Here is a 27,987-nt window from a genome sequence, read left to right as displayed (position 1 = left end):
TCAAAGCGCATTCTAACTAAAACTAATGTATGTTGTATGGGTGCCCTAATACTTCTCAAAATAACCAAACAGAAATATAAAGTTTTAAACAGTAACAATTTAGTCAGGCAAAATTAAAGTCAACGAAAACATTTCGTGACAAATAATGTGGAATAAAATTCATGTGATAGTCTCACAACCTAACTAACAAAGAAACAACACACAATAATTAAGTGAAGGTAACCATAATAATTCACTTTGAACTGTAATCAGCAAAATTTTAAATAAATGGAAACATTCTTACCTGTAATTACCCAAGTAAGTACCATCTGGATTAAGCATGGGAATAATCTTAAACACCACGTGATCCCTGAGTGTTGTGGCTTCGGTGCTATTTCCAGTGAGAAACTCCATCATTCCTGTGGATAAGTTTAATTCGTATCAAGGTATTTATCATACCACCTGACCTACTGCATTTAAAAAGTAGTTTATAAACAACGAACCCTCTATTTTACCGCATTACACACAATAGTGAACATTTTACAGCCCAAGAGTACACAGCGTTCATTGTGTGCGCGTCCCATTTTTTCCTCTATCCGAATTCTAACCACTGTAACTACGGTCTATCGGGAAATGACCTCTATTGAATTGAAACAGATCCATACCGGGCATTCTCCTCCATTTGGGTTAGAGAGTTTCCTCTCTACTTCCGCTTCCTTTCTGTGATATTCTCCAACCCCGGTTCATTAGCGGGTCAATTATTACAATATCATCAAACGATTCTCCAGTCAAGTAACTCCTCTTTGGCTTCGTAAGGGCGGTTCGCCCCAGTCCTAAAGCTTTTGAAAGGTAACATGGCTGTCAGAGGCAATGTACAGGAACGGGAAACTCTCCCGCAGCCATTCACAAACGAGGCCAACTTCGCAGCTTCTCTCTGTATCGTGGTAGCACGAGGTTTCAACAAGCTCTTGTAAACCCGGGTATCCATCCTCCTGACCATTGGCCAAAGCTCTCACATTACCCCAGTATATTGAACGTGTCACCTGCTTCACTTTAAAGAAACGGATGACCCATTTCCTGGATTCGGGCCAAAACTGGTTCCACATTAACAAGTATACCGAGTTGTGGGAGGCGGAATAAAGATAGCCTCTCTGGAAAAGTCGTAATGTATTCGAGACTGGAGTAAACATTATGAGACATCCGATTCATTCCCTAGGTGAGCGAGTAGTATCACAACAGGTCATCGTATAGAACGCCTCTGCATAGATACTTCTTCATATGTACATATAATTACCAATGGTTACATAAATAACTGCAATGACATTCCCATAGTTGAGGGAATCAGAAGATATTTATCATCAGAAATAACGAAAATGTCTAAAACTATTTCCATAAATTATCAACAAAACAAAGGACATTTTGGAAAGCTGGTTGCTTTCACATAAGACGGACCATCATAATAATCCATGTATACTCTTTCTGCTTGGGAACAACGTAGCAACTGTTTACCTAAAAGGAGTGCCAAAAACTTCCTCAACCTCACTTATCTAGTCAAGACCTCCAGTTTTTTCTTTTTTTACAAATATTTTAATCCAGGTGATCGGAAAAACAAATCGATCCGTTCTATAAAGAATTTGAAATCGAGAACATAAAAACAAAATGTAAAAGAATATCTTTACTTGCAGAATAATGAACTAAATTACTTTTTATCCTGACACAAAACTTGATTTCTGCAGACTACTCTACACCTTCCGTCTTCAGATCCCTTTCAGTGACGGTAACTATTACCATTGTTGCATCATACTCGAGAGCTGTAAGGTCTTTATGACACACAGCTCGAAAGCCTCATGTGCCTCATCAGATTACGATGACTTACAACATCTGGAGTTCTTTGGAAATATGGTTGCAATTTTATATTCAAATAAACCAGAGGTTCCCAAACTGGGGGCCATGTGGCAGAATGCAGGGGGCCATAATCTGAGAATATATATGTATAAAGTCATGGGCTTCACACATACATGGGTTATGCTTGGCGGGGGTGGGTGGGCCATGGACAAGTACTGGTATGGAAAGTGGGTAACGACCAGAAAAAGTTTGAGAATCACATCAACCATTAATATACACAGTGCGTACATTAATGATTAATATAAGCAGTGCGTAATTGAGATGTGTTGGTTATTTTTTTAGCGTAAATCTATTTATTGGTTAGACATGAGGCTTGCTGAAGGATAGAAATTCATTTATTTATCTACTGAATTGTCGTTTCTCACGAATGCGCATACATATGTTATGTAGGGCTTTACTAAGACACATCGGACTACTGAGACATTATCAGTGACAGCTTTTTCTTACCAGTGTTGCAAATAAGGATTCACCAACAAAGAAAGGGCTCCTAGCAGATGTAGCATTGTCCTTGACAAACTTTCACGTCATCCATGCTATACAATTATTAGGAGTCAGAAATGCTGATCAAGATTTGCTCCTTCTCATTTTGGGCTCGAGTCAAAAGTCTAGTTCCCATTAAGCGCCAAGAGACGGATTCTCCTCTACCTGGGAAGGTCATTAAGCGAGTTCAAGTGTTGAGAACCTAATCGCATTCTCAATCTTCCAAACCGTTTGTATGCTCAAGCCCTCAGGAACATAATCCAGCAGTAATTCTAAAGAATATATTGGAAGCAAGTGACTTATTGACTAGAGTAACAGTCTTTTCATGCTAATAGAGGTACGTCTGGATTCGCAGCTGGGTATAAAGCTCTTCTAATCTCTTAGTTCTCGTTAGTATCTGATCTAATTAACTTCTGAAACTTGAATGAGGTTACGTATGGAGGGGTGCGTATTCTGTTGCATTAAAAGCCAATGACCTTTTGTGCACTGAAACACTGAAATATTTATTAAATAGCTACAAGAATTTATCTTTGTGTGTGTGTGTGTGTGTGTGTGTGTGTGTGTGTGTGTGTGTGTGTGTGTGTGTGTGTTTCTAAGGTTGTTTCGTTTTTTTTATACCTAGAACACTTATCTGTGATCTAATCACGGTTTGAAACACTTCACACATACTAGACTCCTCAATTACTTTTTGGCTGTAATTAGCAAGGCAATCAATCACTCACACTCTCTTTTGATAGAAGAATCTCTACCTACAAGTTGGGGTGTAAGCAAAGAATGTTTATCAACCTTCTATCTAGAGCTTGTTTTCATCATCCAATTTACCCAAGGACGTACTTGTGTTCTACTCTACTCATTATTATCTTCATGAAGCAAACATCAACATGAAAAATTTTTTTAGTTATGTGAAAGATTGTTTTAAGATAAAATTTCCGAACACATACACTCCTGAAACTGTTAGAAAAATCAGTCATTTGATTGTAAGGGAAAGGCTGCTTTTTGTAAAATGGCAGGAATAATATTTACAGTTTGGATTTTGTACATGATTCACCTTAATTAGCTCAGTATAAACAAATCTACACCCTGCACGAATCATAAAGTCGTCAAGGGTGATCTACTGAAAAAGAGTTGGGAAAGTTGGTGAATTAACATACTCTCAAGAAAGGAAACACTTCCGTGATAGCAAGGTGGATCATCGAAAGGAAGTTTAGTGATAAATGGTCTCTTGCACTCCACAAAGATGAAGAATTACAAAACACGATGAAAATGCCGGACATCATAATTTGTTTCTTAATACTAATTCCAGTGGACAGAAAATAAAGTTATGCAAAAAAGAAATTCAGAATAGTAAAAAGAAAGCAGCACCGCTCCTTGTATCGACTTTGTGTTTTCCAGATGCTCAAAAGCTGATTTTCCCATGAAGGTCATTTTCCTATAACAATGGTAATATGTGAAAGAAGTGTTGACTACGATGCATGAGACATTTCCTCTTGGGCCAAGTCTCATACAAGTCTCGTTCATTTACTCATGTGGCATTTTTCAGCAGAATATCCCTTGTTTTCTCCATCAATATACTAAAGGCCATTTTGATATATGATTAGCGGCTGTTCAGTCATTTGCAGAAGAAAAGTAACGAAATAGCCTTTCCGTTGTGGCACCAAAATTTCTGACCAGAATGTTATCAAAATGTTGGAATTCGCCAGAGTGCCTCTATGGATATAACTGAACCCCTCACATTGTTTTTCTTTAACAGTGTAATAATGCATCTTCCATCGTATACTACAAATATATCTACGTTTTAATAACGATTTTTATAATATAAAAGCTTGGAACCTTATTTATCACTATAATATATGCAACAACTCCCTATCTTCTAACAGTTGTACGAAGATACTAAACTGTTCAGTTATTTATAAAACAAGCTCTGAAGCACTTGAGTTTTCCAGGAAACTCACAGCCCACATACTAAGTTAATAAACCTCTACTTTTGGGATTCTTGCTATGCTATCAAAACAGTAAAATCCTAAAATCACATGAAATCCTGCAAAAGTTCGGACGTTTGTTTCCTAATTTTATATGAAATAGAATACAAACCCATTTGTCATCAGGAACCTGTCATTGGGGGCCTCGCGTGTCTATATAGAAATTTATTATTGTATTCTGAAATAGAATCAGCCAGTGCCACTATAATTCGATTGCAGAGACGTGAGCACTCGAAACATCTGAACAATTACTTACCCTGGACCATATAAGACGTTGGAGATTCGCCTGCATGGACTCTGGCCAAGATCACGACTACCCGGGGAGGTCCTTTCTTCTCTGTCAGTGAAAAAAGAAATAAATAGATAAAATAAAGCGAAATAATATAAGCAACGCGTGATGAGACCTCCAGCTTACTCGGCCCACGTGCAAGATTTTCCCCTCACGCATAAGTTGTAAACATTTTATTCCTAATTTAACGTGAAGTGGTCTTAGTATTTAATACTCATACTTAGTACTATCTATACTAACAACAAGGATCAAATGAAAAGAACACGAATTATACACATTCATATAATCTCAGTTATAAATGGAAAAAAAATAATCCCAGAGAACATAGCCTAAATTCAGTACACCAAATAGATTAAAATGTGATAAAATCTACAGTCAAATACAGCCTTGTTTCACCAATGAAAATTAAAATAAATGCTAATTTTATTTTGCTTATATTTTAATCAGAAATTTTGTTTTGTTTTTTTTTGTTCTGTTTCAACTTATACATTATATATATATATATATATATATATATATATATATATATATATTACATTTTCATTCTAATAAATAATTATCATACATATCGAATCTTAAAATTCCTGTAACTTTAATAAATAGAATAATCGTATTAAAAGAATATATATATTTCGAATTGTAAAAATAAATAAATAAATAAAGGATTAGAAACTTCAAGTTTTTGAGCCAAAATTGTTCTCATGATATTATTGGCAATTTCTCTTTCAGACTAATTTTTGACTTCATTGTTTCACATGTGTTCAGCCCTAGGATTAACAAACATACATTTGCCGCAACAAGACACTTCTTCAGCTCATATAAAGGTAAGGCAATACAGATAACTGTAACAAAATGATATGGCCAATAATAATGACAAAGAACAATGATGAATGTGGTAAAGGATTTGCCTAAAAAAATTGCATTTACATGGCTATACTGACAGGAAAGAATCATCCAAGAATGTGGTCAAAGGCCCTTTTTAACATCCATGTTTAATTTCTCATTTTCTTATTCAATTTCTGACCCATAACCATAATGTAGAAACATTTTCGTTTACCTGTTACACTTTTAGAGATAAAGTTCCTGGCAAATGAACAAACAATAGGAAATACTTGTACTGAAACAATATTGCTTAGACCTAGAGCGAGGAAAGGCATTAAGTGGTAATAATAAAGAGACATGGAAATCAGGAAAGGAAACAGAGGAGACTCTTCCAGAAAATATAGAATTACAATGCTCAAAGAGCGGAGGTTCTCTCGCCTTGCTCTTAAGCATTCAATTTGGTTCAAGATGAAAGCCACTGAACATGAGAAGGTATCGCAAAGGGGCGTTCCCAGGTTTCGTCCCTCACTCTACAAGTTATGGTGTTGGAAATCAGGGGAAAGCTTAACTTCTTATAAGATGATGCTTCCTTGATCCCGTAGGAAATACTGTCCAAATGATGTAAATATATATATATAGTATATAGTATAATATATATATATATATAATATATATATATATATATATATAATATTTATATATATTTATATATATAAATATATATATATATATAAATCATGTATCAGTATGCTTACATTATGAATGAAAGAACAGCCTAGTTGATTTACAGAATTTTGTGTTCTAACGAACGCAAGTTAATAACAATACTAGAGAGAGAGAGAGAGAGAGAGAGAGAGAGAGAGAGAGAGAGAGAGAGAGGTACATACTGGGCTTTGCAGCAGTTTCATCGTCGTCGTCGTCGTCATCATCATCATTATCATCATCGTCTTCTTCATGATCGTCACCATCATTCCCATGAGGACCTTGACCTTGGATGGCCTGCAGGGTGTCTGAGGGGGGGGCAGCCTCGTCATTATTGGTCACAAGGAGCGCCAAGGATTCGGCCGCTTCCTGGACGTGTCCTCGGTAATTTTTGGGACTGGTGATGGTCACCACCTCACAGTCTCTCTTCAACTTTTAATTGAAAAGAAAAAAGGGAGTACTACAATTTGCAGGAAAGAAGCGTGTTATATAGATCATTCAGGGCACATGTTTCTATAACCAAATATGTAACACTCTGACTTGGCGTTTATTTAAATACCGTGCTCCTCGCCATTCAAACAATCTGAAATACAGTTATAGGTCAGAATAGTCTTCGTGATTAACTATTCAAAGGTCTATTTCTTCATACTTATGCGTCATTATCATGGCTAAACGTCAAGTATCGATTTAATTAGTCTTTCACATGTCAGTCACCTTGTCTAGATAACACATGGTCAAATAAAACGCAAAAAAACACGAAATTTTTCTCTTGTAGTGTTCACAGTATTGAGAAGGCAAGTCAATAGTCGTAATATTTGAATCGTGTACATAATTTATGTAATGTCTTTCAAACAAAATGTATAAAAATTTCGCTTCGCAAAGAATTTTTATTTTTAAAATAATGTCTTTATTTACACCATAATCTAGCCACGCTCTGAATATTTTTATGAAAAATAATATGAAAAATAACAGAGATTAAGTAAGAAAATCGGCTACACTCAGTCACAGAAATCAATCCTCTTTCTGACAAACCACCAATTCTACCAGTCACACCAGGAGTGTTAATTTTACCTACCACAGTCTTCGCCAACAAATGTCTCCACCAAAAGCCGTAGTTCTTCTCATCCTGAACATCGAGGAAGGTCTGGAGTCTGGTGTACGAGTAGGGGTACGTCAGTGCGAACTGATACACGTCCATCTCGACGTCAAAGCAGATGGCGAAACTCAGGACGTTCTGACCGTTGTGTTCGGCCGACTCGTAGTAGTAGACATTTTCACTTGGCATCCGGGTCCTGTTGGGAATGTGGCAAAGCCGACCAAGACAAACACTAGAGTGACAGATACCGTTTCTACGTATGGGGAAATGAGGTGGTGCAGGACATAAAATCAATGGGAACAATGCTAATGGAATGGACAAAATTATCTGGGTCCAAATTCCTGTGGCCCTCTTACGCAAAGAGACGTCATGCTTTTCCATATTTTGTTAATAAGGAAATTGACACTCTTGACAACTACATACATCTAGCAATGAACGCTGACAATATTCTTCACAACGAAAAAGTGTGGTGTAATTAATGTCTCGCAGGAGATCAATAACAAGGGTAAAACACGAAATACAGCGGACAATCCATTTTCATTAGATGAAGAGACCTCAACTTTTCTCTTAACATTAATTACTCTTACATTTACGTATATGTGACCAAAAACAAATATTAGGGAAACGCAGAAAATAATTTGTTTTCTTCACCATTCACATAATTACATTTCGTGCTGACAATCGTCGAGCTATGGAATAAGGACCTGCAATATACAATACTCGTGTATACTCTAAATATTGAATAATACAAACTGAGTAAATAAAGGACTAGTGTAAGGTCAATATGCACAAATATCTTCCCTGTATTTGTAATTGATAATAAAGACACAAAGGCCACTTTGTCACCTTTGAACAAAATCCACATCCAGTTGACCAAAGGCACTGGCAGCGTGTTGGCGCTAATTTCAACACATTCAGATTTTCATATCACATGAGGGTATTTACACTCATTATGACTGATTTTGAAGCTATTTCTAAACATTACATGATTACAAAAATATGAGCACAAAATTAATTTCAGAAATTAAATATACTGGAAAAAGTCTTTAAATCACTGGCCATAAAATAAATTTCTAAAAATCTTTAAAGGCGACTAAAGAATATATTTTCCGGTAAAAATAGGCGATAATATGACGAAATATAGGAATTTTTATCGTAACCGGACGACAAATTTTGATGGATGGAAATGAAAAAGTGACTCGCAGATACAATGTGAAAAAATAAAAGCAATAAAAATCGATATGTCAATGATCCTAAAGATAAAACAGAGGTCACCCTGAACAGATAAAAAGAAATAGCATACTGAGGATGTAATAAACCTGTGCCATGTCTTCAAAAAGGAACACAAAATAGAGGAAACAGCGTGCGACCGACATCCTCTGCCCACATATAAAAGAAACATGCAAGCATAACGTCTCCTTCTGCACCAGACGCACAGTCAGCGATATCCAGAAACTATATCATATTTAAAGGGTAACGTTTTCCAAGTCAACTCACCACTTGGGTCTGGAGGTCGACCGGACTAGGGGGGTGAGGCCCTCGCAAAACAAATTTCTTCCTTTGTGGATGTTGATCAGGTTGAAGATGGCCGTCTGAAATAGTTCAGAAAATAAATAGAAATTAGCCAATAAAATTAAAACTATGATATAATTATACGTTTCTATAGGAATGGGACACTTTCTATATATATATATATATATATATATATATATATAGCATATATATATATATATATATATATATATATATATATATATATTATACACACACATATATATACATATTAAACAGGTAACTGCATATTGTGATTTTATTACCCATTTATTCTACTATGTATGTTTTCCTTTGAAGAAAGTGCACACTTTAGTATGATGACTTTTAAATATCGAAGAACTTGGCCATCTCCTTTTATTTTCATGAAAGGATTTACTATGTTTTTCATTCAAGGGAAGCCTGTAGAAATATAAGACCTTTCATATGTAAGACATACCAGCTACACAAGTATTGAGCAATGAATATATAGTAGACCAAAGGAAGACAAAAGAACATATAAATTTGTAAAGTTTTTGGTCACAACTGATAACCACATTTTGAAATCAATCATGGTACCGCACCGTAATCTGACACAACTCATTCTGCCAGGTCAGTGTACGATAATTACCCTCAACTGATTCCATATATTCATAGAGAAATTCAATTGTGCAGCATATAACTTACGCGAAACAGCAATCAGCAGTTTCTACTATTTATGTAAAAAAAAAAATTATTCTGCAGGGCAAAATTAGCTTATTACAATTTACCATTGTTTTTTTCAGTATAAATCTGAGGAGATAGCATTGGTAATTCCAACGCCACATTCACACCACCATTTGAGGATCCCAGCCACCAGAACACCTATAATTCTTAAAAATTACCTTTTATTTATTTTTTTTTTTTTTTAGTATTCCTGTATACTGTCTTGTACTAGTCCGGCCTTTTTCTGTTGAATCAATCCAGCCGTAACATTTGACTGTAGGATGATTAAATGTTTTCATGACATTATATTTATGGCACAAATGAAATCAGGAATTTATGGGCGCTTTTTATACACTAATCATGGTGAAGCATGAATCTAATGACTTCGTGATACAGAACGTGACTTTTCCAGAGAGAGAGAGAGAGAGAGAGAGAGAGAGAGAGAGAGAGAGAGAGAGAGAATTAAATTTAAAGTGTTTTTCCGAAATTCTATGAGGAAAAATCAAAGGGGAATCTCGTGTAAGGAAAAATACTGAAAAACTATTCACATTTAAATCTATATAATTCATAATGCCAATGGGAATAAACAGTAAAAAATCTGATAAGAACAGGGACGTGTTCCTCATGGAACTAGAGAGTATTTAACAGTAGCGTTCAGTTATCAAGCCATTAAAAGAATTTCACATATCTGCAGTAGATCAGAGATCATCAACAATGTCAACACTTGAACTTGGAAATGTAGCTGAATATTCGTTTAGGAAAATGTTCCAACTCAATGCATAGCCGATTACAATCGGAATTAACAAAATGTGTACTATTACAGGACAAAGGAGTTCTGATAAAAAATACTCCAGTCTTTGAGACAAGATTTTAATATATATATATATATATATATATATGATATGAATATATAATCTGGCAATAATCTTACATAACTCTAGTAAGAGGCAATATATTATTATCTTTTATAAAAGAAAAGCGCAGAGAAGATTGCTTTCTTTCTCTCTCTATTTCAAATCGTAACTTATCATTAACATAACGCATACACACGAAATTTTGCAGCATCTGCCGCACAGAGGCGAGCGCTCATGGGTTGGTTACGCGCGGAAGAGCGCTCAGAAATTAACCCACTTATCATCAGGTTCCAAGTGTGTTGACTTATCCTATTACCTTCAAAAAGACCAAATTAAAGAGCTTGAAATGCTGCGACAGGGCTTTCATCGAGGGTGAGATAAGGGAGATCAGATCAAAAGAGAGAGAGAGAGAGAGAGAGAGAGAGAGAGAGAGAGAGAGAGAGAGAGAGAAAGCCAGATGTGGTTAGGGAGTGGGAATAGAATGGAAAAGGGGATGGCTACGTACCTCTACTCCACCAAAATTCCCTATTGTCTAAAGTCTCTAACAATTAGCATTTGTTTGCTTTGTATAATTGGCCGGTGTTGATTTAATCGACTATGGATTGTTTTGAAGGTCGCGTTCATTCGTTGAAGTCTGGGACGTTTGGGACGACCATTTGCATAACGTTTAGAAAGTCGCTTTCTGAACGCTCTTTCTCTCTTGACTTCACAGGTCCTTTACGTCTTCTTCCCCTCTCCGTGGAATCCATAGCCAGTGGCCTCTTCAAACTTTTGTGTTTACATTCGGGTTGAAGGCAAATACAAGAATTCATTTAGTGTAGTTACGGCCTCAATACGTTACTATGTAAGATCTTTACAGTAAGTTCGTGTGTCACAGCGGAAGTTTGTGGATGGCTCAATTCCATGTCCGTCATGATACACAAACATAGAAACAAGGAAGGAAGTTAAAACCTAGGCATCAATCTTGGCCAGTTTCGTCTTTAGTATTTCCAAGACATCTTCAAAGAACTGATACACAGTGCCCGAAATTGAGAGTATATTACATGCTGGAGTGACGCCACAAACGAACACACAGCCGGTTGGAAAAATATACTCAACCTGATAAGTGGATTAAAGGGAAAAGCAGCAGACTCACTACCATCCATTACTCCATTCACTAGTCTGTTGGAGTTGGATGACGACTTTGTTCCAAGGCCAGGTAAAGTACCCTCCGTTAAAGCCATACATTTTTATATATTGCTTTTGACTTAAATGGATCGCGTTTATATTTATTCCTTGGCCTACTTTCATATTCTCATAAAAGCTTTCTTTTATAAAAGTGGATTCATAAACATTTCATTCTAGTATATTATTGAAATAAATGATTTTTTTAGCCTTTATCTAGCAGATAACATGAACGAAAATGACACTGTTCTCCTGGCCTTATTTATATCTTTTTAAGCGATTCTATTGCAAGTTCCAGTGAGTTTCCAGCTTAACTTTCATACATGTTGGTATATGGGTTACACGGTATTTGATGGGCACATATTTTAGTATTCTGGGCAGGTTTCTTTATAACGGCTCGTTTCGTTGTATTATTGTTCTTGTATATTAAAGTAACTCGCGATTCCTAGAGCAAATTGGGACTAACTTCGAAATAAAAAGCAGGATTTTTGTTCTACAAGTTTCTGTCTTTACTATAAAGGGTCCTTTTTGCCACTCTGAATACATTGCTTAATACAAAATCAAGATATTTTATATTTTTGTCTGTATTCCTAATTACACTTATTTCATCAGGAATGCATTCAGGGTTACATATACGTAAACATCGATACAAAACCATTTATCTTTATTTTGACCATTTTCATCGTAAGTATTCCTAAGATGTGTGTGCGTATTACTTTATTGAATCCTAATTCAGCTGTGGATTTAATTACATTAAGAAAGCATTTTTATGTCTATACTTTTCTTTTCTCAATATCAGTTTATTTCTTCTACCAATAGACATTTCTTCCTTTAATTCATGACTTTCTTCAAGGTAATATTAATATTCGTAAATATAAAAATTGTCACCTGTGTGTATGACATACATGCATGTACAAATACACACATACGTACATATATATGTATATATACATGTATAACAGCATCACAAAAATTTGGAACGTGATAGAATAAAAAAAAAAAAAAAAGGCAAAAGCCACGAAGGAAAGTGAAACAATGACGTACCGCTGCAAGGCTTTTCGACTCTTCCGTCCTTAACTAAGGGCGAAAGAGTCGAAAGGCTATTTTCTAGATCGATGACCTCACATTCTCCTATGTAGTCATCTACGTAAAGCGTCTTGTCTTGAACACTGACGAAATGTTTGTGTATGCCTCTGTCATTTCCATGAGGTTTTGTTTCTCGTTGGACGGGTGGGTTGTGTGCTCGCCTACCGACTCGGTAGTCGCGAGTCCGATTCTCCGCTCTGCCAACTTGGAATCAGAGGAATTAATTTCTGGTGATTAGAAATTCATTTCTCGATATAATGTGATTCGGATCCCACAATAAGCTGTAGGTCCCGTTGCTAGGTTAAAAACAAAAAACAAAAAATCTAATCCTTCGGGCCAGCCCTAGGAGATCTTATCAACTCAGTGGTCTGGTTAAACTAAGATAAACTTAACTTACTTAACTTGAGGTTTTGGTCACCTCCTTGAGGAAATCATGTGACCAATGCAGATTTTTCGACAGGTTGCCTGTTTCTATCTTTCAGATATTTGAATTCATAAGCTACACTTCTTCTCAACTCGCGGAGTCCTTTTGGGGTGGCACAGTTCCTCATCACAAGGGCATCTGGCATGCTGGAGCAGTTTAAGACAATCAGCGAGACTTGTAGGGAATCTTCAATTTCACTCTTTTGGTCATGATCCTACAAAGGATGTCTGCTGCCTCCAGTAGGATTTTCCTTAATCCATTTTGCAGTAGATTGTTTTCGTTTTTTGGCCAATGTTCTTGACGTTCTGAACTTGGGCGTGAGATTTTTCTATTTTCTTATTTATCACATCCTCTTTTATGTTACTGGGGTATTTGTTGTTCTTACATTCTTCTTATATGATGATGACCTCTCCAGGTACACTAAAGATGGATCATTTATTGAGCCACATCACTCCCCCCTTATAATATTGCAGTGCCCACATTACTGATAGTTTTCATGTAGATGAATGCGCCATACCAGGTAAGCTCTTCTCGACAAGAACATTAAGAAAAAGAAGTCTTGATATTCCAGGTCTTTATTTAGACGCTTAAGGCCTGTCCACACGACCGGGCCTGATCGGCGGACCTCCCATCTAACGGGCACACTTGACAGGCAAACTGTCAAATTGCCCCATGTATCTTGTAGCAAAATCACCATGGTGGTGCCCGATGGCTTGAGCTTCAACCCTGGCAGACGTACGTTAACCATATACATTTCTTTTACTGAGCCATTCTTTGCACCATATTCTCTTCATTTTCGTCTTTTTCATCACACACAAAGCAATTATCATGCTACGCAATATCTTCTCTGTGTGGTAGGCACCATGTTTATCGTACCGCACTGAACAAACAACTGGCATCGTCGGGCACGTCCACCTCTCCATCGCCTCACCCGTGTGGACAACATTCATGGGTAAGCCTGCCAAAATTTGCCCGTCGACCCGTAGAATGCCGACCAGGCCCGCTCGTGTGGACAGGCCTTTAGGATTACACTGGTTTTCAGGGCATCTCTAAGAAGCTGGAGAAATGAATATCAATTTGAATGGTGGAAGAGCAGAAGAAGGAAATTCATACGGGTGTTTTAGAATGCTGAAAGGGTGAGAAAAGAAAAGGAGTCAAAGAATAGGTGAACAATGCAGGCAGCATGATGGACGCAAAAGATTGGCATAGAATTTGGATTGTGTATGAAGCCAAATTTTGGAGTGTGTGAATGGTTTTTTAAGACAATTCTCTTCAATGGAACTGTGGATGCCGGATGTTAATAAAAAATAAGCGGAGACTGAGCATACGCGTTGTTCACCTAAAATATGTGCCAAGCAAAGAAATGAACATCACATTAGTGAAAAGATGTATGATTGTTTCAAACCCATTACGCCATGTAGAAGAAAGAAAGATAGCAAGATAGACCTGAATCGAGTTATTGACAAGGACGACCACATCATCTCGGAAACGACCGAGTGTGTCCACTAGACAGGTGTGTATTGTTTGCTTGGATGGTGTTTTACGTTGCATGGAACCAGTGGTTATTCAGCAACGGGACCAAAGGCTTTACGTGACTTCCGAACTACGTCGAGATTGAACTTCTATCACCAGAAATACACATATCAAATTCCTCAATGGATTGCCTAAGAATCGAACTCGTGGCCACCGATGTGGCAGGCCAACACCACCCCGATTACGTCACGGAGGCGCTAGACAGGTGAACAGTGCAGATTGTACATGAGTTAACATCTGAAGAGAGCCACTGTTTAGGTGTAAGAAGCAGCTACTGTTGTGACATTCTCTATGCAGGACTTTAATCACGATTCAGCAGTTTGAGTAAGTGTATGGTAGTATTCATTTCTCTCTCTCTCTCTCTCTCTCTCTCTCTCTCTTAAAAAGAATGGGTTCATTCATTTGATTGTTTTAATAATATATACGTATTTATTTAGATTGTACAAGGCTGCTTAGTGCAAGCAAAAATAAACCGTACATGGTCAATCCAATCAGCGATTTTGTTACTATGTTTATATGGTGTGGAGAGTTTGATATTATATATCTGTATTCATGAAGGTATTTATTGTTCGCTTATCTGGAAGAAATAATGATTTCCATTATCATATGTGTATAGCCTTCAGAGATTATTACAGTCGTTAGCACGCTTGGCGATGCTTATAAGCCCAGTTGTGTATGGTAATGAATTGCATTGACAAAACACAGTTTATTCAAGAAGTGTCCTATAGAAAAAACCAACCCGACAGTAAAATATGAATAAAATCTTAAGCAACAGAGAAAGGACGGCTTAAACCTCCTTTGCGTTCTCTTGAAGTATATTTCATTACTTTTATTATATTACATTCCACCACTGTAAACTTTTTCTTAAAAAATTATCTTTTTCATTAGTCACTTAAGAATTTAACATTTTAACACGTCAAAAAAAAGAAAAAAAAAAAGAAAAGAAAAGCACATAGATCTACATAGTTGAACTCGCAACTCGCAAACTTAATTATAACTGCAAAATAAAACCAAATTCGCAAAGGGAAAAAGAGTAATATGTTTTAAACTTCATATGGCACATGCACACCAGGAATGACGTTATTGTGGATATAGAGTACCTTTCGGCACAAATTAAATTAGGGATGGTCTCTATAGCTACAGATTATACCGGATACAGTGAGAGAGAGAGAGAGAGAGAGAGAGAGAGAGAGAGAGAGAGAGAGAGGCATATTGATATTCATTGAAGTCAGGATGTCTTGCATTCATCTCAATTTCTACTCAACCGGGAGAGCAACATCCGTTGCCCGATGATATTGCTTTGATCATGCTCATCTCTCTCTCTCTCTCTCTCTCTCTCTCTCTCTCTCTCTCTCTCTCTCTCTCTCTCTCGTTGGCTTTGTAATCGTTTTCATCAAGTCCAGCAATAACAGACACTGCTTCAGTAACTTTGCCATTAAACGGCGCATAAAACTGAAGTAATTCACGAGCAGAGTGAACCATCAAAATCATTCTTGATCGTCCATAATTTATTACGTCAATATCCAAGATTTATTGTTCCCCTAAAAACAGCGCTGTCTCTCCGTGCACTTGTTTTCGGATGCAACACAAAATAGGGAGTCAAAATACTGAGAAATTACTCTCTCGAAGCATAAATCTTTGAAATATGAACCGAATACGATCACTGGATACGCTTTGTGAACTATTCCTCTACGCAAGAGTGCTTTAATGGAAGTTGCATCCTTTTTTTAAAGAACTCTTCGAAGTCTATTTGATGAAAGGCACTAAGATACTCTCCCTCCTAAAGAATAAAGGTGGGTAGTCTGATGGCATAACAAATTTTGTGTTCATGACGTATTGTGGTGTGTCCAGTGGATAATCTAACTAAATAAGCTCATACTGTCACTCCAACACAAACACGCACACACATACATGCAGCTTCATTTCTCATGCGTGGAGATGTTGCTACCACCAACAGCAACTCGCTGCTGCCTACCTGTGAGGAAATTATGGAGTAATCCTAAAACATGAAAAACACATCCACCCACTCCGAGATTCTGAAGCTTTTAGATAAGTGCCTTGTGATTTACTAAATCGAATGCAGCACTAAAATCTATTTGAATTACTTTATACTTAAAAGCTATATCAAGGTTCCCTTGCAAATAGCATGTTAGGTCTACAAGAGCACCATACGTATGTACCTAACTGCTGACTAATAGCTAAGTCCTTTAGATTCCACATTCTTATATAATGGCTTAAAATCAAGTTTTTCAGCAACTTTGGAGAGCACAGATTGAATAGAGATTAGCCTGTAGTTACTGCAGTCTGAAGATATGCCACTGTTGGGAACAGTCATTGTATTAATAAACTGGCACTTATCCACAAAGGTACTAAATCAGCATAAAAATCTATAGAATCTAATAATCTTGGTAGACAGCACACTAGAAATCCTCAGCTGATTACTTAGCTTCGAAAGCTCGATGAAGCAGTTCAGCTTTTTTCCTAGAGCCAGTACCTAATGTAACATCATCTGTTAGTAGAGGTGGAATGGAAGACGAACCTGACCCAAAGATAGAAGTTACCAATTTGGTCAACCACAGATGAGGCTGAGTAATTCATCGAAATTTCCTCTTCAAGGAATTATTGCAATTTCTCTCTGCTGTATGGTAAATTCTATTTGCAGCATGGCGACTCAACAAAAATGGTGTAAATTGATGACCTTTCTAGGGACATATCTTACTAAATTAGCCATCAACATCAGGGTCTAATGGACCCTGTTCTAATTAAAAGGAGAAAAATCACTAATTGGCAATGTAACCTACCTTGGCATCCACCACGAACTGGCCATTTTGCAGCTAGATCAAGTTGTTAGATCTAAGGCTGAGAACTAAGCTCAGAGATTCAAAAATAGTCTTTTTCCCCAAAAGAACTAAATGAAAACCAAGGCAAATGAACATAAAATTCCAAAATCATGAAACACAACTACTCTAATAAGTCATTTTGATTAAAAAAAAAAAGTCAAACACTATTCTCATTGTCAAAACCTCATCAGTATTTTCCCAAACAAAATTGTCAATTAGATAATTCATTTTCTGTGGTGACAAACTAAATCCATCTGCAAAAGAAACCACAATTATCAGAAGTAAAATAAAAAAAGAATGGATAAATATTCAATAAAAATGTTAAGTGCATTCCCTGTACTTCAGCTCCCTTCAGAGTATCTATAAGAATTCAAAGGTTTTTCAGAGTTTTCTTTACCTTCTCGATGGATCTTGTATGTGCCCTACTTCGGGCTTTTCTCACTGGTAATCACTTACGAGTGTATGCTGTCTAAAATGCCGCATTTCTCACTCAATGTCAGAATATATTACGTTTCATGCAACCTGATAGTTTTGGAACTTTCCATGAACACACCCTGTTTCACGCGCGAACAGACATACAAAACTGCATTTTTCTGGCGTCACAATCACCTGACAGCAACTGGGTCAATTGAGCAGCCACACACTCGTTTCGGAAGTCCGACAGTGTTTTGCTTCTCCGCCCAACAACCTGAGGAATTCACTAATGTCTTAAAGTTTCCCAAAGCACTTGCGACTGTGTTGTTACACATTCCAATCTGTTGGCGACAAAGTCCGTTGAACCCTCATTTTAATTACTAATATTTCCAGTGCCTTTAACAAATATAGCATCTGAAATATTAAATGCCTGATAAGCTTCAATAAAGCGATTCCAATTTTTCCAGTGGTGGCATCAGGAATATGCTGATTGACAGACATGTCCATTTCAATAGCCTGAACATCTGTGAATATAAAGTCAAATCTATTACCTGGACAAAATATGTAAACATTGTAGAACTTACTACACTCCAAATTTTTCTGACTATAAATACGTCTTCCGGACTTTCCATATACAGCCATACCTTGAGCATGCGGGATGCTACAACAATGAATTAAGTCTGAGCCTCAAACACTGGGATTAAAAATTCCACCTTTCACTTGTTATTGCTTACAAGAGTATCAGATAAAAAAAAATCAAATCATAGTTACAGGCACAGTTCTGGAGATCAATAAAATTTGACCTAAGCCCCGAATATTTGAGTAAGGTATTTTATAAATTTTCATACTGTAACGGGTAACAGGCCCAGGGTTCAACAATGGGTTCCCAAAAGAATTAAAATTAAGACCATAAAACCAGTATTAAAACATAACAGTAACATCGAAAAATCAACGATAATAAACAACAATAACATCCAGGGCAACAGTATTTGCATTATTTACAAAAATTCTGTTGTAAGTATGAATGAATATTTCCATATGACATTGAGAAAAAAGCCGGAAGCAACTGGTCGACAAGGACAGCATTGTAAGGCAACTGAAATCTGCCAGGTTTAGCACAACTGGAGGATAGTCAGCATTGGAAAAGGTTAGGTAAAGATGAAGGCACTTTCCTGATAATCAACCAAGCATCTTTTGCTCTCTTATCAGCCTGTCCTACACTCTTTAAGAAAAAAAAAACAGGAATGTGAACGAAAAAGAGGTAAATGGCTGATTGTTCCCTTCAGGCAAGGGAACTCAAAACCAATACCATGGAAAGTCACGTTACAAAGGCCATGGCACAGTTCAAGGTTGGTGAACAAGGTTTGAATTCAGAGTAGCCTTCTCTTAGAAGGGTTTCCAGCTAAGGCCAAAGAGTCCCTTTATCCACTGTTTTGATTTCGGAGGGTCCTTCTCCTAGAAGAGTTGCCTGCCAAGGCTATGAGTCACTTGTACCCTAACTCGTGTAAGCAAGGACGTAACGCCCTGAAGTGAATGTTCCTAAGAAAAGCTACATTAACCCACTACACACGAGTTAAGAATAAGATCTCAACTCTGCTCTACAAATTCCTATCGACAGCTACCCATCTCCTCCATGATAGCCGATTGGTAAGTCAGTTCGATATGTACATACATCTATCTATATATGTATATTATATACATACATACATACATACATAGTGATATATATATATATATATATATATATATATATATATATATATATATATATAATTTTGTGTGTATGTGTGTACATTGCTCGCTGTCACCGATTCTGTACTGAAATGTTTAAACTTTCAACTCTTGTGATGAGTGAAACTGTCATCAAAATGTCCTACTCAATCCAAATATAGCAGTTTAAACGCCTTCATCTAGTTAAAATTTATAACACAATGAATAGCTCTTTTTACCTCTTCATTTGCATAGTAAACAAGCACACAATACAACATGAGTTACTGGTCACCGAAAATGATAAACTTTCTTTGATCTCCTTTTTTTCTTCATTTGCCCTCTTCCTCCCCACTTTTTTTTTTCTTATTTTATTATTCTATCTTTTTTTTACGTTTATGTTCCCTAAGTAAAACTTTATCGTCTTCTACTTCAGCGATGTTATCTTTACACAAATCTGCTCAAATTATTTACCCCATGAAAAATGGTTTTACTTTAATATCACTAAAAAAACTGTTGGTACCAACATGGACACAATTTCCATTCAATACTGTACAATTTTCCTTCCCATTCTTTTCTCTTTTCCGAAAAAAAAAGAAATGTGTTTGGGACTGTCTTTGGCGCAGCTGGTTCAGCGGCCTTTCAATCAATTTATGTCATCGGCCAAATTCTATATGTGCTCCAAACCTGAATATGAAATCTCTTGCAGATATTGAAAAGAATTTGGAGATTCTGAAGACATTTGGCCATTCTTTTATGCTAATATTAAAGAGTTTATCTTCCAACAGAATAGGATCTCGCAGGAGAAGCATGACAAACAAACTCAGAGAGAGAGAGAGAGAGAGAGAGAGAGAGAGAGAGAGAGAGAGAGAGAGAGAGAGAGAGAGAGAGAATTATTTCCATTCAGCAAATAAAGAATGATACAATATTTGAATATTAAATTACGTAATTGGTCTACTTTCCTAAACATAAGTTTATTTTACCATTGATGTTTACTTAATAATGTAAATTTAGAAAAGTTGTAATGAAAAGAGAAATATTAATGATAGCTGAAACACAGGAGTCATAACACGTCAGCAAAGATTCTTTTACAAGCCATGTCTAGCTATCGCTAAGACCAACACAACCCAATGTTTATTCCTTACTCAGTTATGGAAATCCCTAGTCTGTACTGTCACATATGAGAATGAGATCAAGGTTGTATTTTTCATCATTTCCAGTTATATTTCATGTTATGAAGTAACGATAAGGAAGGAATTTTGGAAGTAAAATATTTCGAAATAATTCAATACAATAAACTGGACGACGTGGAATAAACCACGACGACTCCTAAATTCTGCAGAACATAATCCTGCTTTAAAAGTCAAATACTGAAATCTGAGTTTACGTTTAAAGGGACGAGTCCATCATCCAACAATCTTTCTCTGAAAAAAGTTTACAGAAAATCCATGAAAGGACTTAGAACTGTGGGGAAGTAATAACTTTCTCTCTTTGCAATTTACTTTATTTGACTTCCAGTCAAAACGAAATTTTGCTGCACAAGCTAGCTCATTGTAATATACGATTCCAGAGATGGAATTATAAAATCACTTCAAAATATCATGACTTGTACAAACTAATGTAAACAAATATTCATGTTTTCATTAACCAGGGATCTAGTTTGCTTTTATTTAGGTGAAATTTCATTGCAGACCTCCTGTTCCTCCTTTCTCTCACTCTCTCTTCATTATATTGATATTTATCCAGTTCTTTTCTCTGCTTGCACCAAACAGGAGCGAATGTTCCGATACTATCGTTAATTTTTTCCTTTATGTGTGCTGCTGTTTGCCTTCATTCCTACCACCCTTTGTTCTTTATAAAGTCATTATTCCGTTTTATTACTCTCCTTTCCTTTTCTCTTCAGAAATTACCACTATAATAAAATCTAGCTGGAGCTACTCTACGCCTTTCACACAAAAAATACCAGCAGCAGAAAGAGATGAGAGCTAGATTCTCTGAATTCTCTAGTCTATACCGCGCATGGACAGAGTTGTGAGAGCGTCTTGTGTTTGTATTAATTCCCTGCCGCTTGCTGTAACACTGGGTGGCTCCAGAGGAAAACCAATAAAAGATCATCGCCCTAATCAATCTTTAACAGAAAACTTCCACAGCATTAGTCGTTTCTTAATACTGACACAGAAGGTTTATTAGTACCTAGTTGGACACGACTAAACATGTTAAGCCACTCACTTAGGTTGCTGGTACTTTATAAAATCCTGGACGTGACGGCCCTCCCGTTTCAATATGTACTTCAGTTTACCTATTGGGCCTTTCTATTCTTCAAAATGACAATCATCTCAAAATAGTGACCGATCCTTTCACCTGTGCTAACCTGTTTACCACTTTCCCTGCTGATCTTCGTACATCTCAAACTTTTATTTCTTTCACCTCTTCACTGTGTAAACAAATCATCTTACCATCTACAGCTTTCTTTTATATGCTTTCCTTATCCATACTCGAGTTACATAAAGGAGTGTTGAAGCACGATCCAGTCATATACTACCACCTCGCTTACAGTAACTCCAAGCCTCTCCACAATCTTTTGCACAAACACTTCCACCGCTCTTGCTTCATAGGTTCTGGGACTCTGGCCCTCTCCCCTTTTACCAATTTGTTAAATTTTCTCTCAGTACCTATGCCAACCTATCACTTCCATTGTTCCGTCTTTCTGATTTCCATTTCTTCATAACATTACTCTTGCTTACATTTACTTTCCACCGTCTCTTGCAAGCACTCAAAATCTTTCCCCAAATTCTGAAGTTTATCTTGACAGTCCCTAATCACGACGTACATGAAACAGTCAACCATACCAGACTCATTAACAACTAATTCTATTTTATTCCACAAATTTGTATATACACTTGTTGTCCTTTCTCTGACTTCTTGCACCACTCAAGCCATAAAAAATTAAGAAACCATGTCCTTCACCGGCTGTTAACCAGTCACTCTCCAGTTGCCAAGTTCTAATCACACTTGCTTTTATATAATTTATTCTCAACATCCTCAACATTGTCTATCAATCGCATCTGTCATTAGCCTTTTCCAATCCCCTAAACACAGCATTCCTCTTTTACATTCAAACTTATCACAGCAGTTTCCCAAGTACATTAAGCAATGTTTACCTCTATAATTTGCATAGCGACCTCTATCACCTTCACCTCTCGTAATTTACACACAAAGGGAATAATCCATTCATCCAACTCCCTTGATGGCTGATTGGATAAGCCACCAGCTTTCCTGTATAAAGCCCACAAGCATAAGCTCGAATTCTAATCAAAGTTGATGCCTTTAACATACATAATTCCCAAGTTGAAGTGATTTCACTTCTAAGGGATATTCATGGCTTCATGTTTGAGAGTATAAAAAATTTTAGCCATGCCCATTATATTTACCATATTGAAGATCAAATGAGTACCAACAGTTAAGCTGTTTTTTCTAAGGATAATAAAGCAATACTCTCCAGCAGTATTCCAGGCCATAAAATAATAAGATTCTTCCAACTGTGAATGGTGCAAAGGTCACTAAATGGGAGAAGGAAGGGATTTTCATTCCTATACCTTGTACTGATAGGAATGACTAGAGTTACTGTGTCAGCAGTAGCTAAATAGGCATAAATTTGAGTCGTAGAGGTAAGGGGTGAAATGTGGCTTTAAGTCTAATCAACATAGTGAGTTTGATAACATGGAAACGTGAAGATCATGTAGGAACAAACGGGAGAATCATGGGGTAATGTTTGAAACTTCAAGTTTTAATTATTATAATAGGATTACATAAAATTACATGATAGTGTGTTCGCGAGTGTAAGCGAACGCTAGGAGGAAGAAAAGAAAGGTTCAGTTGAAATAGGATTATTTTAGTTGCAATTGAATGACGGAGGAGATCATGTACATGTATACAGGAGGATGATTAAGTTGAGTCAAGGAGGAAGGGAGAGGGAAGAAAATAGATAGGAAAGCAATTATAATAGAATGAACAACGTGAGGAAGAACATTAAGTAGAATAAGAGATTAATCTACTGTGTAGTATATGCAGATGCAAAAGTTAAACCAACTGAATAGATCCTGTAAGAAATGAATGTTGTACTAGGTCGAGGGAATGAGTGTTCTGAACATTTGGTAAACGTGGAGGATATAAAAAAGGCAAAGCTGAAGACCATAGACAAGAAAAGTTGATGAGATTAAGATAGTGGTTGATCACAGTTTTAAGGTGTTTAAATGAAGGAAAGATTCTGAAGAAATGGATGACAGGAAAGTTTGTTGTACTCTATAAAGGTAAAGATGATAGAGGTTACTATACATGTTACAAGGCCAAATTATTATATGTAATACTAAGGGAGGTTTATGGTATGACTGTGATTAAGAGCATATGGCAGATATTACAAGGAGCGATTGAGGAAGAAGACTGTGCATTGAAGGTTTTTTTTTATTAAACCAAGCACTTTTTATCTAAAAGTAAAGTGAGTAAATTAATTAAATTAAATATATAATTGAGGCCAAAGGCCAAGTACCGGGACCTACGTGGTCATTCAGTGCTGAAATGGAAATTGATAGTAAAACGTTTGAGAGGTGTAACAGGATGAAAACCCTGCAGTTGCACTATGGAATATGAAAGGAGGTACAGAAAAAGGAACGAAAGTGGTTGCAGTTAGGGGCCGACGGCATGCTGCAAAGAACCTTAAGTAATGCCTACAGTGCACCGCATGAGGTGCACTGACGGCACCTCATGCGGTGAAAGTAAATGGAATAAAACTTTAGGTGGCATACATAAACATAAGGTTAATGACAGAATCAAAAGAGGGTGTTGAGAGTATTAATGATCTACATTATAGAAGATATACTGAACAGTGGAATGATTTTTTTTTCAAGGAAATGATGGTTGTTTAGAATATGTAAATCGGAAAATGACTGGTTTGGTGTAAAATAGGTTGTGAGACTTGACTGTTGACTCTTATATTACCACATCCATCTAAATGGATGTGGTAATACAAGAAGACAGAGAAAGGAACTCAGGAATATGACATTGGAAAATGGAATGCTTACAGGTCATACAATTCACATTGGGGATAAAAAAAACACAGAAACTACATACAAAATTTAAACTTGTTTGCAAATGGAGACGGTTGAAAAAAATTGTTAGCAATAGTAAGGTTACTGAAATGAATGGAAATAGATAATAATGATTTGCATTGGGCGTTTGGAGAGTGTGTGTGTGTGCGTGCGCATATATATATATATATATATATATATATATATATATAGATATATATATATATATATAGATATATATAGATATATATATAGATATATATATGATATATATATATATATATATATATATATATATATATTTAATATGCAGAGAGAAGAGGCGAGTCACAGATTAGGTGAAGGAAGGCAGGTAGCCAGCCAGGGGTTTGGAAAGAACCTAACGAGACTTGGAATGTCTTTCAAAACCAGGATGTTGAGAAATGTGGAGATGCATGAGACAAAGGGGAAACCAAGATCAGAGTGCTTTCAGATGGCTTGGTCATGTGGATAAAATGGAGGACGACAAGTCTGGGAAAAGGGTGTATAATCCAGAACTGTAGTTTTTAACAGGAAGGAGAGAGAGAGAGGAGAGAGAGACGACGGAGAGAGGTAGAAAGAGAGAGAGAAGAGAGCGAGAGAGAGAGAAGAGAGAGAGGACGTAAAAGTGACGAATGAATGGAGTGGAAGATTCACTTTAGGCAAAGGTATTCATACCCAGGAATTGCAAGATTTTGTGGAATGTCAGGTGAAATTTCACACAGCAATTGAACTATAGGTAAAGCAGTAACCTACCACGACAAATATCTAAATTTAGTAGTATCACGCTCAAACACACACACACATTATATATATATATATATATATATATATATATATATTATATATATAATCTGAGATAGGTAAATGCTTTAGCTTATGCTACCACTCTGGTGGTTAGTAGCTACTAAGACATCAGTGGAGGAATTTTACTGGTAATTGACCTATAACAACTTTGGTGAAAACAAAACGTTATGCACGACATGTCAAGCTACGTAGTAGTAATTTAATATGCTTGGAAACGTCAAGAAATGCAAGTGGTAGATAATTATAATCCATTGGTACTGATTCGAGACTAGAAAAATATCTTTTCGTTGAATTTCGAGTTCAACTGTCTATATTAAGGTTGGATGTTTGCAGAGTAATAATTCTTTGACGATCGTTTCATTTTCCCTGTTCTTTGCAATGTTCATGTAGTCATCAGCAAATACTTGAAGCATTTAAAAAAAATATTATTTAAATTATACACTGTGGTTGGGACATGTGCTGGGTCCAAGAATCGTAGATCGAATGGCAATTGATAATGTAACTTTACTCTCCTTGATCTACATCTTAATTCGAAACTTTTGCAAAGTTTTACTTTGAGAGCCATTATGTACAAAGAAATACTTCATTCTTGATATTCCCTTTTAATATCTAGCTTTATCATTACTTTTTAAGGGATTTTCATGAAATAATTTAAAAAAACATATGATTCTTTCAGGGATGTGTTTTTGCATCCTTTTCTAACTTTTTGCTTTTAATTTAAAAGCAAAAAGATTGCACGGAAAGATTACTAGCATAAAAGAATGACTGTAAAAAAAATTTATTTTTTGTATTTTCTTTAACACATCACAGAAACGATCAACGCAAATCAACAGCAGTCAGTGAAAATATTGTATGAATCAATTGTCTAGACTACTTGCTGAAAACGTGGGGTTGGGAAAAGGCTATGTTGGGGGATTGTGGTATTCATACGAAAGAAAAAAAATATTTACACCAACAGTGACACTTATAATAAGGAGTTTTGCTATGGATTAGTAATATATTGACAACCCGTGAAACTGCTGATAACATACTGTTGAATGTGACAGTAGTTTATATCGAGTCAAAATAACTAAGCAAGATTTACAATATGACGTAAACTTGAAACATAATAAATTGGGAAACTGAAGCTCACAAAGTCACTAAGCATGTCAATGAAAGTAGAACACTCTTCCTGGATACTTAAGGAATGGATTGTTGGAAAATTCTAACCATGCAAATTACGACTATTATATGGATCGTCAGTTGGTAAAAAAAATTGCAATCACTAAACACTGCCAATCTCTCTGGCATTGGCATTGGATAAATCGGTTTTGTTTTTGGTTTCGAAATTCTTCCTCCTTTCACGTTTATTATCAATCCATAACCTTAACTCGATGTGCAGAAAATATTGCAAGTTCTCTTGACTCACTGACATGTCCACGACTGGATCAAGTAGTGTGGAATTGTGTTTGTGGCAATGAGATTTGTCTCGTAGTCTTTATGGATCACACATGACTCCGACATTGTTCAAGTAAAGTCTGAAGTCTGTCCTGTGGCAAGTTTGCAACAGTGTCTACGGCGTGTTTTGCTGCAACGTGAAGGCACTTTTGGTTATGAGATCTTTTTTCTCTGTCAGTCTCATTTATTCTTGTATCCAGTTGAATCTCAGTGTTAATTCGACTTCGTTTCATACGATGTTTTTTATTTTTATTATTATGTTTTTTCGTTAGGTCTTTCTAAACTATATTTCAGTTCAATTTTAATTCACACAATTCAGTTACATAGTATCTTCTGCACATTGACGATTAACAGTCTTTTTGGACAAAAAATCCAAAAATCATGAAAAATGTTAACCGAACTTAGCTTAATTCTAATTAGGGTTGACATAATATAATCTTTTTGTGTGTGTGTGGATTGCCAAGGAACATTTTTATAGTGAAATGTCATGAAAATAAATATCTTTAAAACATTATCACTTCCACAGCATAAAACGTTGCTCTTTAATACTAAATATAATAATTAGACGAATTTTAATATCAAGCACCACTTAGAATGATGCACTAATAATTCTCTAAACAACAGGCTAACATAAAAAACCATTAAAATATCTAGGCTTAATTTCTTCATCACTCTATGAGCAATATCTGGAAAAGGCTACAAACGAAATGATCAATTACCCATTTACTTTGAAAAAGGATAATGTCATGCAACAAGTCTTTGAACAAACACTCTTGAAAAAATTTCTGAAGGGATTAAAAATTATATAAAATATATATATATATATATATATATGTGTGTGTGTGTGTGTGTGTGTGTGTATGTATATATATATATATATATATGATATATATATTTATATCTTCTCTAAATTTAAATTGAGGACAAAGGTATTTGGGAATCTAGATGGGTCCCAACTTTTGTAATTCCATATTTACAGCTTCATCTTTCTTTCCTTAATCCCTAATTCGGGTGAATGCACTTTGCAGGATTGTTTACTTCAATCATTCGCAACAAAGCCATGAGAGGCTGAAGGATAATCTAGTTCAATGTTTCCTCTCACCTCTTCCTTACTTCTTGATTTTGACCCTTT

At 36.1% G+C, this 27,987-nt stretch overlaps 1 protein-coding gene across 1 annotated transcript in view; it reads right to left on the bottom strand.

The window, feature by feature from the left end:
• LOC135218064 (uncharacterized) overlaps positions 1–27,987 on the bottom strand; it is a 488,183-nt gene that overhangs the window by 224,068 nt on the left and 236,128 nt on the right. The window contains exons 6-10 of the mRNA XM_064254207.1: positions 8,750–8,844; positions 7,232–7,448; positions 6,342–6,588; positions 4,600–4,680; positions 284–398 (exon numbers count right to left, since the gene is read on the bottom strand). Coding sequence (XP_064110277.1) covers positions 284–398; positions 4,600–4,680; positions 6,342–6,588; positions 7,232–7,448; positions 8,750–8,844 — 755 coding nt within the window. The remainder of the gene's footprint in view (positions 1–283; positions 399–4,599; positions 4,681–6,341; positions 6,589–7,231; positions 7,449–8,749; positions 8,845–27,987) is intronic.

This window comes from Macrobrachium nipponense, chromosome 9 (assembly GCF_015104395.2).
Source record: "Macrobrachium nipponense isolate FS-2020 chromosome 9, ASM1510439v2, whole genome shotgun sequence".
NCBI lineage: Eukaryota > Metazoa > Arthropoda > Malacostraca > Decapoda > Palaemonidae > Macrobrachium > Macrobrachium nipponense.
This window is presented reverse-complemented; position numbering and strand designations above follow the sequence as displayed.